General features: G+C 39.5%; 1 protein-coding gene across 1 annotated transcript; it reads right to left on the reverse strand.

Annotated features, from left to right (window-relative positions):
• Positions 1-8,687: 8,687 nt before the first annotated feature.
• LOC308299975 (E3 ubiquitin-protein ligase TRIM39-like) lies at positions 8,688-10,334 on the reverse strand (the record flags this gene model as incomplete). Its single annotated transcript, XM_080743742.1, has 1 exon — positions 8,688-10,334. The coding sequence occupies one exon, from the start codon at positions 10,332-10,334 to the stop codon at positions 8,688-8,690; it is 1,647 nt and encodes a 548-aa protein (XP_080599868.1).
• Positions 10,335-12,687: the final 2,353 nt, after the last annotated feature.

Consider the following 12,687-nt stretch of genomic DNA (forward strand, 5'->3'; position numbering starts at 1 on the left):
TTAAAAATAATAATAATAATAAATAACAATGACAACAAAAAAAGGTATTTAATTCAAGTTGCATGTTCCTGGTTGGGTTTTGTTGTCTACAGTTTTATTTCCATAAAAAAAAAAACACCATGGAAAAAAGGGGTGCAAAAAAGATATCACCATATCGATAGAGGTATTTGGTGTTAAGTTATATTGCCAAGCTCCATTTGAAATAACTTACTGCTGTCATGTCACCAAGTGGTCCACCTCTCATGGGATTATATGACACTTCTTCAGCAATCACATCACCACCCCAAAATAAAGTAGTACATAAGCAGTTAGGGCTGTCACAATTATTATATAATTGTCTAATCGCAATTATTTGACATAATCGCGATTATTTGACATAATCGCGATTATTTGACATAATCGTGATTATTTTTCATAATCGTTTCCATGTTGAAAAATCTTCATATATATATATATATATATATATATATATATATATATCATTTTTAAGTAAATATAGTGGAAATAGCAGATCTAAAGGCTCACAACTGGCCGCATCAATGTTCTTTTTTAAGTATAAAGTTTTCAAATACTGTACGTCAGTCATGTCTTGGTATGTTTAGGTTATTAGTCCATGGGCCATACGAGATGTCGGTATCCGAAAGGTGGCAAAGGTTAACATGGATGCTCTACAACATGCTCTATATATGTAAATTATATTTTGGTATGATAACCCTTTCTGATCAGCCGCTAGAGTTGGTATCCCATTAACTTTACAATACAGTGGGAAAAAAGCAAAACATGAATCTGCTTTAAGTAGCATATAGGGGTCAAACTATGTTTTTTTCATGATTCTGAATCCATTGCAAGCATCTGTTTTGCACAAAAAGCATTCCTTGGGATACAAACAGCCCCACAAGACTATGGTTTAGTGATGAAAAGTAATGTTTTGGTGTTTGTTTTCGTGCAAAACAAATGCTTGCAATGGATTCAGAATCCAAAACCAGAATCAAAACCCCTAGTTTGAACCCTCATATGCTACTTAAAGCAGATTCTTTTTTTTTTCTTCTTTTTTTCTGCTGTATATTAAGGCAATGGGACACCAACTCTAGTAGATGATAACACCAATTTAGCTGTGTCTCAGAAAGAGTTATCATACCAAAATATAATCTACAGATATAGAGCTTTTCAAAAATGCATGGTAACCTTTGCCACCTTTCGGATACCGACATCTCGTATGGCCCATGGACTATACCTGTATGTGTCATATCTACCACGTGCAACTTCAAAGCCTAAAAGCCAAACAGAAAGTGACAATTAATCGCCATGTAAAATGTCATAATCGTGACAGCCCTATAAGCAATAGTTACAGACATTGCTGTAAGCGTGCATCAAGGATGTGCATGGCATATGGTTGTATACAGGGATCAAATGTACACTGTCTTGGCCGTTCCATTGTAATGTTATAATTTCATTTTTACACACCAGTATAATGTTCAGTATTTTCATTATAAGACCCAATCACAGAATGTTAGTCTCCAGGTTTGCCTCTGCATATGTACAGTAGGACACTGATTTACTACGACACTATGGCACATAGAAGTCCACTGGTACCCAAATGTTTTATTCCCATAAGTCTGAGAGTGTACACATGGAACTAAATGGACCTGTAAAGGTCCATTTGGTTCCATTTGTCCACACAGAGCGAGAGAGCTGTAATGGTAATTTAGGGCCACTAGAGTTTGTCTACACCAGTATGTACATGGCAAAAATAGAATTTGAACAAAAATGTCCACCACAAGCCAGCATGGTGATGGCCCCAGGTTATATACAATATTACAAAACATAGGGTACATTATACCCTACCATTCAACAAATGAAGTGTAAGCATAAAGATCGCTGGACCTTAGTACAGTGTACCTCTATTGTGCTACACACGATGCAATTCCTAAGCTTGTAGCATGTACCACACAATGCACAACGTGTGTTTACCGATCAACCATACCCAGGGAAAATCCCACTGAATCCACATAGTGTTTTCTTTTTTTTCCCCTTTTTTTTATAATTATCCATTTTTGCTTTGTGTAACATACTGCTGTATTTTAGTTCATGGGGACTATTAGCAATCTACAATACAAGCAGGATGGATGTGCAGACCCAGACATCTAAGGATGTCACAGACCTGTTATTGCTCCTTCTCATGTGACTAGGGGCCACTTATTACTCATATTCTGAGTCTAGACAAATCACTCCACCAACTAAGAACAGCCATTCCAGAACCCCTCTGTGATGGATGGGTGGTGTGGCTTAGATGTGCTGTGTGCGTGTAATGAGCTTCCTGTATGTTGGGCCTCTCAGCACAAAGGTTTTCAGGGACTGGTACTTGGTCTCTCAGCTGCTGGTATGGTCCAGGACTGCCACCTCTGCAGTGTGTCCACATAGTCTATATGGGGAAAATAAATGTCAATGCCGAAACAAAAAACAAAAGGTGTTTTCTATCATTATGTGATATTATTTTCATTATTTGCCGAAGTAGCAATTCTAGAAATGTCTGCATCTTGTCAATCTTTCAAGTAATTTTACATTAGGCAGAGACTGAACATACTCCAGGTGGCTGACATGTTTTATACTATGTTGTGACTTACTAGACAGAGAGTAATCACCCTTCTTTATTTTGTCCATCTAACCCTTTTCCAAAACGTCTGAATTTGGATCGTAGTAAAATGTGTAATTAGTCGACTGTCATATTGTGTGACCTGAGGTTTGAACTACTGTCATAAGCTAGATGTTTTCATGTTAGTGAGATACTAACTCCATACTACATGCAGAGTATACCAAATTAACTAAACATACTATATTTTATGTAGATAATGTAGTAAGTCATATGATCTCACTTTATTGATCCCCTGGAGGTAATTCAAGCTGTCACAGCTGCATTATAGCAGTGGTTCTCATTTATTTATTTATTTTTATGTCAAGGACTCCCAAATTGACACTTATAGGTTATTAGCCTCTAATAGACTGTGGACCCCCATTTGAAAAGACATGCCGGGGACCCCCATAAGAGAAGATTTTTTTGAACCATTTCAATTTCAAGGACCCCCAGTTTAACGTGCATTAGGCTATGGTCCCCCATGTAATGGCATTTCTATCTCTGAGACCCTCATTTATATTGTAAAATCAATGTAAAATTAACTTAGAGACTTTGATTCCTAACTATCATTTAACTGAGGACCCCCTGGAGGTCCCCGGACCCCACTTTGAGAACCAATAAATTATAGGCTATAAGTAACAGTAATACTGTTACTGTAAGTGCACACCAATACAGCACTAACCACAAGGGAAACAACATCTAACAGTATTTTGTTATAGCAAAGATCTGTTAAGCTGGGTTCAAACCTACCCCTAAAAATGATTTGGGGGTAAAAATGCTTTTTGTTTTACATTTAAAAACAACACATTTGTAACAACAGCATAATATTGCGTTGTGCGACTTCAAGAGCTAATCTATCTATTGGTCGTGAACTCATGATGTCAATGCGCAGCTACAGTGAATGCTTTATAAGGACTAGAATGTAGAGGAAGAGGCGTTCCATCCGCACTTAAGTTGTGCCACTAGTTAAGTGTAATATGCTCATCCCGGTTGCGAGCGCATTGTGCCACTGAAAGCACTCAAACCAGAGTGGCACAGCCTATCATGTCAGATAACCCAGTCCCACTTTGACTAAACAGGGGAACTTACTCCAATCTTTATGGTTCATTTCTTTTAAGAATTAATGTCCTATCCAAAACATGCGTTTACTACTTTCAGTGTCTGTTATATAATACATTATATTGTAATACGTTGTGATTGTTGATGGAATATTGTTGATTGAATATTGACTACATTGTTTAAATTTCTTGCACAAAGTAATATCATGTGAGACTCTTTAAATAAGCTTGATGAGCTATGTTGTGTTTTCAAAACAATTAAATATTGAATATAATTGCACCCTTGTCGTTTACTTTTAGCCTATAATGGATACAATTAGACACCCCACCGAAAACTTTGCACGCACGTGCATTGACGCGCGTGTGTGTGTGTGCGGCGTCCCCCCACTTCCACATGTAGCACTACAACACTGAGTGTTTATATTATTGCATTGCTCTATTTTTTTGCTGTTGACTTGTACAAATCTGCATGGGAGATTGGTGAAGATATTGTGGGAGAATGAAATAAAAACAAATAAAAGACAATTGTGGGCTGTTTTTGGAGCCTTGGCCGCTCGCTCGGGCAACTTCTGTACACGTTGAAGAACGATGTTTATTAGTGATGATATTTGATCTGCAAAAAGAAAAACAATAGATCTTCATAGTTCTAGGACTGCACTTACAGCACTGACCCAGTTTGAGGTGCATTAGAACACAGACTGGCATTTGATATCATATTTGATCCCTGGGGAACCCAATCTACACTAAAAAGCAAAACATGAATCTGCTTTAAGTAGCATATAGGGGTCAAACTAGGTTTTTTTCATGATTCTGAATCCATTGCAAGCATCTGTTTTGCACAAAAAGCATTCCTTGGGATACAAACAGCCCCACAAGACTATGGTTTAGTGATGAAAAGTAATGTTTTGGTGTTTGTTTTCGTGCAAAACAAATGCTTGCAATGGATTCAGAATCCAAAACCAGAATCAAAACCCCTAGTTTGACCCCTCATATGCTACTTAAAGCAGATTCTTTTTTTTTTTTTCCCCTGCTGTATATTAAGGCAATGGGACACCAACTCTAGTGGATGATAACACCAATTAAGCTGGGTCTCAGAAAGAGTTATCATACCAAAATATAATCTACAGATATAGAGCTTTTCAAAAATGCATGGTAACCTTTGCCACCTTTCGGATACCGACATCTCGTATGGCCCATGGACTATATGGACTAAACTATATTTGATCCCTGGGGAACCCAATCTACACTGTAAAATCCTCCACATAACTCTGAGAGTTACAGGCCCCTGGTGATCCCCGAACCCGCCTTTGAGACACCAGTGGCATAATGTGACCTAAAAATCTATACACCATACTGACACACGGTGGCAGTATGTGACCAGGCTGTAGATCTAAGATCTGATCCATCTTCTCCTCACTTCTATGGTATGGACTTGTAACGTTGCTTGCTGATCTAGGATCTGTTAATAACATGGCTCTCAGCTGTAGGTCAGTTTACCTGATGCTTTAGAGCTCTTCACAGGACTTATTTGTATTAAATGAACCTGTGGTATGAATGTTTTCAAAAGTATACAAGGGCCTCTATTGTTCCTAATATAGGCTATGTAAACGACATGGCAGCTGCTTGTGACTGCAACCTGTTCTGCAACTTGTTCCTGTTTGCGGAAGACTCAGCTCTCCTCGTCCCAGACAGGGACATATTGCAGGTTGAAAAGGCCCTTAGCTCTGAACTAGATAAGATCTGCACCTGGCTCAGTGACAACAAACTTTCAATACACCTGGGTAAAACCGAATTCATTCCAGGTCGATAACATCACAGTCAAAGTGGGCGATGATGTAAAAAAAGATATCTATTTGGATTGCATCCTAGAAGAGGCTAATCTTTCCAGTGAGGAAATGACAAAGAAATCAACAAACCTGTGTTTTACAGAGGATTGCGTTGGTCAATAACAATACACAGAAGACTATAGCGAGTGCACTCATTCAGCCCCTCCATAACTATGGAGTCCATGTATGGTATTGCAACGCCTCAAAGACCCTAAAAACAAGGCTCCAAAAAGCCCAAAACAACATAATATTATTAGGGTCCTGCTTAACCTTCCTTTTCAGACTCATCTCACCGCTAATCACTTTTCAAGCGTGGGGTGGCTCACAGTAGATGACGGTGTACAGCATCTTACAATAGGCCTGGTGTATAGGATACACTACACTACTAAGATACCCATGTACCTGACAAAATACTTCAAGGATGTCCACAAATACAACACCAGATGCAGCTCCACAGATCATGTTCAACCCAGATTCGACTCAAATCCGTTCTCCTGCTATGGGCCTACTGCTAAGATGTGGAACGCCCTACCAAAGCACTTAAAGGAGTGTAAATCCCTACCCTCCTTTAAACCCGATCTGAAAATCCACTTACAGGCGGCTGCTACTCGATACTGGTAACAGTAAACATAGCCTAACCTTACCTTGCCTGACTGCGAGCGCCAGACATCTCACACTACATTCACTACGTTTCACTCCCACCAACAGGGGGGGGTGATGTGCGGACTGAAGTGTCAGGCTAAACCTTACCTCCCCCTGACCTTTCTATTGTAAATTCCATTTATTTTTGCATCGTGTTTTCACAACTGTTTTTTTTCTGCATAGTATTGTGTTCTGTCATTCAATGTTATAGGAGTTTAAAAAAGGATCTCAATGTAAATAAGCTTTCCTGAGTGTATCCTTTTAGTTGACCTTAAATGTACCTTTTCCTATGCAAACTTCTAATACGTTCTTCAATCAATCATACTTTTACACTAGAAAAATATTGTTCCTTCGAAACAATTGTGGGCTCGCTTCAAGCCAGAAAACAATGGCTATAAAAGCACAAAATGTCAAGATCGCAGGCAGTGCTCTCTTTGACGTTACTGACGTCAAAGATTGGTCCATTTTGTTCCAAAAATGTGTTGTGCAAAAGTTGACCCGCTGGTGGCGCTATAACAGGCCAATGTGAGAAGGTTGGTATCTGTTCCTTGACCTATTGGGAATGTGCTTGCAAGATTTCACGCACATCCCAGGCTGTGTTCATGATTTGAGGTGTTTTTGGCTTTGGACACTTTATCGCTGCTTGCAGCTATATTTATTATTATTATTTTATAATTTTTTTGTGTGCGCTTCATAGGCATGTTAGATAAAGGTCCTTAGATTGCGTGTGGAATGTTTCATGCAAATTGCAAAAAAAAACCTAGAATAAAAACGGGTTTAAGCGTTTTACAAACTGCTCAAAATTATATAGCGCCCCCCTTTGGCCATTTGGGGTAAGATTGGTTTCAGTGATATTTGAACTAACCCTCTACAGTATTTTGTCATGAAAATGTGACTTTGCATGTATGTTTTAGAGGCAGAAGAATAATTTGCATAAAAATGCAATATTGTTTGAATTATTTAAAAAAGCATGTTTCAATGTTAAAGAAATCCGATCTGACAGATCTTTAGATATCGGTCCAAAGTTCACGTAAAAAAAGTTTTGTGCACGTGACGCGAAAATTCCAGAATAAAAGCGGGTTTACGTGTTTTACAAACTGCTCAAAATGGCGGAAAATCAAAGGGCGGAGCTTACTTAACAACGACACAGATGTCTTCCGCTTGAGTCAAAGCACGCGTATAACAAGTTGCATGTCTTCAAACGAAACGAGTCATGACTTATGCCCGTTTGAAGTTTGAATTTTCAGACGCTTCGTATAGCGCCCCCCTTTGGCCGATTGGAATAAAATTGGTTTCAGTGATACTTTGACTAACCCTCCACATCTTTGCCAAATGCCATGAACGTGTAACTTTGCATGTATGATTTAGAGGCCGAAGAATAATTTGCATAAAACCGCAATATATATTGAATTATTAAAAAATCATTATTTAACGTACAAACTTCTCACCACATAGCCTGTGTAGATATAGGTTCAAAGTTCATGTGAAAAAAGTTTTGTGCACTTGACGCGAAAATCCCAGGAGGAGATAGATTTTTACTGTTTTTCATATAATTCCGAATTGTGGGAGACCTAAAGGTCAGAGGTCAAAAGTTAGAGGGTAAAAGTTGTTCGGCATGAGGAGACGCATAAGTGTATACAGGTTTCATGGCTGTATGTATAACACAGCATGAGCTATACCTGTTCAAAGATCGCACTTTCGAAGGCTTCCTACAGCGCCACCATTTGGCCGATTGCTATTACAAATAATAGCACACTTCGCCACTGTAAACTGAACACATTGATGTTTTTATTTTCATTTTCTCACTAAGTATGTAGGAGTAGAAAGGAACCGAAGTTTTTTGATACTTGATATGCCTGCCTGCCTAGTAAATAATGACAATATCTAAAGTGTGCTCGCCTTATAGGCGAGCGCACAATAAGATTTTGAATGTAGACTTTTACTTCTGAACCAGTTTGATAACTGAATATTGTCATCTTAACACAATCATATTTACTTATTGCGCTAATGAGTTAAATTGAAGCAGTTAACTGGCATAAATGAGTTCTATTAAATAATCACATTTTCATATTTTATTATATGATGATAATATGCAGGTATACATGAAATAACTAATCATTAACATCACAATCATTGCATTCCTATTTTCAGTTAACTCTTCTATAGTTATTACATTCAAGTAAATATTCTTGTACGGTTAGGCAATATTGCTGCTTGTTAAGGAACTAAATGTTGAGTTTGCTTTAAACTTGAATGACATACAATCAAATAAAATCAAGTTACTGTACCAAGAAATACATGTAGACTAGATATGAACAGTATCAGCTGGTGTTCTTATTTTAGGCAAGTCATTATAGGCAAAAAGAAAATACACTTTTTTTTTAATCATTTGACATTTTCCTCCATGTTTAAAAAAATAGCAGATCTACAGTACAAGCTCACAGCATGGTGCATTCTTAGCTTGTAGACATGCCATTTAAAATGGCTAAAGTATAAAGAAGAACTTTAGTGGTTAATGAATAAATGAGTCTAATCTATGTGATTGACCGGAGAGATGATCAGAGGAGCACAGTTTTTACTATCACCTTTCCAACATGGACTAAAGAACGGATGGAGTTTGTCAGTGAAGGTGTATCCAGTGAAAGAGTAGAGATGAACTCTGGTCTCCACGTCATAAAAGGAGACCAGACCCTCCTCATAATCCACAAACACTCCAATTTTCTGGATCTTCTTTCTTACATCGAGGAATTCAGGGTCACCAGAAGCCCCGTACCTATTACTGCTTCCCAAATATATACACCAGTAACCAGTGTCGGGCATCCAAGTGATTTCTTCTTTCCTTTTGATGGACTCTCTGGCCACTCCTAAACACCACTCGGTATTGCCTTTAACCTGAGCTTCATAATAAAACATTCCCGAGGAGAAGCTTTGTTTTCCCAAGACAACATGCTCTTCAGAGAATCTGTCTTTGTTGTCTGGTAGGTTCTTCTTTATGCCCCCATATTTCACTTGTTTTCCATCCTCAGACAGGATGAGTTTAGGGTGTGCTGTATCAGGGTCCAGAGTTACATCCACTGCATATTGCTGGATCCTCCTCAGGTCTTTAAGAAATGTCTCCATCTCTTGATTGAGTGACTTCTCCAGCTGAGCGACGGCTGTCCTCACCGTCCCCCCATATGAAGAATGATGGACATTGACATTTCTCCAGTCCTTGGTGGGTGGAGGGGTGTTGATGGATGTGAACTTCTGGAGGAGGTGGAGGTGGTCTTCAGTGTGTGAGAGCTGCTTTAGCTCAGAGCTTCTCTTCTTTAACCCAGTGATTTCCTGTTGAAGCTCTTTAATGAAACCTTCAGCCTGCTTCTCTGTTGTTTTCTGCTTCTTTTCAATTGCATCAATGAGCTCAGCCTGTCTTCTCTCAATACAGCTGATCAGAGAAGTGAAGACCTGCACACAGCCTGCTATCTCTCCTTTTGCATCTTTCTTGCTGAGCTCTACTGAGTGTTTGACCTCCTGAATCTTCACTTGTCTCTCCTGGATCATCTGCTGAACTTCAGCCTCTGTCTTTCCCAGCTCAGCCTTCTTTCCTTCATATGCCTCTTCCAGAGATACAACTTGATGTGTCTTGTGGTCGGAGCCGTCTGACACAGTGCAGAACTGACAAACACACGTGTGGTCAGTCTTACAGAACAGCTCCAGAGGTCTGTCATGTTTCTTACACATGTAGTCTTCCAGGTTCTTTACAGGGTCGATTAGTTTGTGTCGTTTTAACGCTGTGAGTCTCTGATGAGGCTCCAGGTGAGTCTCACAGTAGGAGATCAGACACACCAGGCAGGTCTTCAGGGCTTTGAGCTTGTTCTCGGTACAGATGTCACAGGAGACGTCATGTGTTTTAACAGGTTCTTGCAGGTTTGGGCTGGAAGTTTGTTTCTGCTGCTTTGACATCCTGAACTGATCAGCCATCTTTGATAGAACTTTATTAACAGAGAATTGTGGTCTCTTATAGAAGGTTTCTTTACATAGAGGACACTGACACACATCAGTACCGTCCCAGTATGTTTTGATACAGGTGTTGCAGTAGTTGTGTCCACATGGAGTGGTGATTGGATCAGTGAACACATCCAGACAGATAGAACACAGGAACTCCTCTTCAGAATGGAGAATGCTGGCGGACGCCATTTCTGCACATAAAGCATAAAAAATATCAATTGAACGATTAGCCTACATTAAACCTGCAACCTACATTATGACATAGTATATATACATAGTCTAGTAATTCTAGGAAAAAAATCCACTCAGGTTGGAAAACATTATGTTATTTAGTTTCTCAACTGATTCTGACAGGAAATTAGGTCTACTAGCCAGGATAAAAAATCTACCATAATCTGCTCACTGCAAATACCCACAGTGGCCAAATCAAGTTGGGCTCCCATCGACTTTCTATACAGGAGGAAAATACCCAGAAAGAAAATCTACTTTAAGTAGGATGTGAGGGGTCTAACTAGGGGTTTGTCATGATGCTGAATCCATTGCAAGCATTTGTTTTGCACAAAAAACATTCCTTGGGCTACAAATGGCCCCAGAAAATGATGGTTTAGTGATGAAAAGTAATGAGTCATCACATTTCATCAGTTTTGTGGGCGTTTTCTGGGGCCAATGAATGTTTTTTGTGCAAAACAAATGCTTGCAATGGATTCAGCATCATGACAAACCCCTAGTTAGACCCCTCACATACTACTTAAAGCATTTTTTTCCTGGGTATTTTCCTCCTGTATAGAAAGTCGATGGGAGCCCAACTTGATTTGGCCACTGTGGGTATTTGCAGTGAGCAGATCATGGTAGATGTTTTATCCTGGCTAGTAGACCTAATTTCCTGTCAGAATCAGTTGAGAAACGAAATAACATAATTTTTTCCAACCTCAGCTTTATTTTTACTGGATTAACAGTACATATGATGGTATTGACAAACCTCACACACACACACACACACACACACACACACACACACACACACACACACACACACACACACACACACACACACACACACAAGAGTACAATAAGAGTGTATTTGTATTTGCCAAAATAGTAGTAGGCCTAGTGTTAAAAATATATATTTTAAAAATAGTCAAATAGCTGAGCTGAATGCTAGAAAACATAGCCAAACGGTACACTATAAATGTATAAATACAGCATGTAAAACCGAGACATTGGTAGGCTACAATGAAACTTTTTTCAAACTACAGCTGACGGACTACTGTGACAGCACAGGAATGCAGTCTCACAGGCAGTAGTGCCCACTATTCTCCCCCCAAATTAGCTACTCACTATCTCTGGTCCAGTTTTCCCCAAAAGATGGTGCCCAGATTCCCACCTCCTGTATTCAAAGATGATAGTGGTACTATATATCGTTATAGGCGATCTTGCCACACGTGAATAATTGTGGTTGTAAACAACTAGAGGTTCGCGGCCCTTCGGGCCGCTCACATCTAGAGTCCACGCCCGCTTTTTTTTTTTTTAATTAAATTTTTTTTTTTTTTTTTTTTTTAATTTTTTGAAAAAAAAAAACAAATTTTTTTGTAAAAAGAAAAAGTGTTTTGAATAAAAAAGGTTTTGGCCTAATTGTGTTATTATTGTTACTATAATAGGCCTGCCAATGTTTTATTTTCATTATTTCAATGTTTTCATTTTAGCAACACACAGACACACACACACACACACACACACACACACACACACACACACACACACACACACACACACACACACAGACAGACAGACAGTATCTTGCTGTGAACTCTAGAGGTGAGTGGCCCGAAGGGCCGCGAACTTCTTGTAAGATACAGGCTCTCGGCTAGCTCTCGGCTAGCTAGCCCAGTAACAGTGGATTCTAGTTTGTTAATTCCAGGAGAAAAGCTTGGTTGCTGGTTGGCTATTTCTTCCCTATTCCTACTTGTCTTGAGAGCAGAGCACAGAGAGGAGGGGCTTGGAAGTGGGATGCGGCGTTAAGCCAATTGTAAATATAAGATAACACAGACAATATAAATCCTTAGTCTAGTTGTGGGAAGAAAAGGTCATCATCATGGCCCCAAATAACTTTTAAATATCTTGCAATTGGCGACGAGTCTCTTACTAAATCGGCAAGAGTGCCTCTCATTCTCAATACATAAAGGCTAAGCTATAACCTCCATCATCAGCAATAGTCAGTGGTGCGTGTTCCCCACACTCCCAATCCCCCACAGTTGCGCTATAGGTTCACCAGGAAATACGCGGTCGCCTCCGTGATAATAGCCTATAAAACACGAATACTTATTCGTTTTAATCACAGACATTCTAGGGCTAGAATGGGCGATGCCTTTGATGTGAGCTCTGATCAGTGACGCGTGATTATGGATCCCACTGGGAAAGATGGATGGAAACGGCATAGAGCGCTCGTTTTCACAGTTATTGTCCACGACACTGCAAGCGGCGCGAAGGCCAGCGGACCTTGGTCCTGCTCTTCGCCCCCGAGCGCCGCAGGCGCGAGTGGCTG

This window comes from Nannobrachium achirus (genome assembly GCF_963921795.1).
Source record: "Nannobrachium achirus genome assembly, chromosome: 15".
NCBI lineage: Eukaryota > Metazoa > Chordata > Actinopteri > Myctophiformes > Myctophidae > Nannobrachium > Nannobrachium achirus.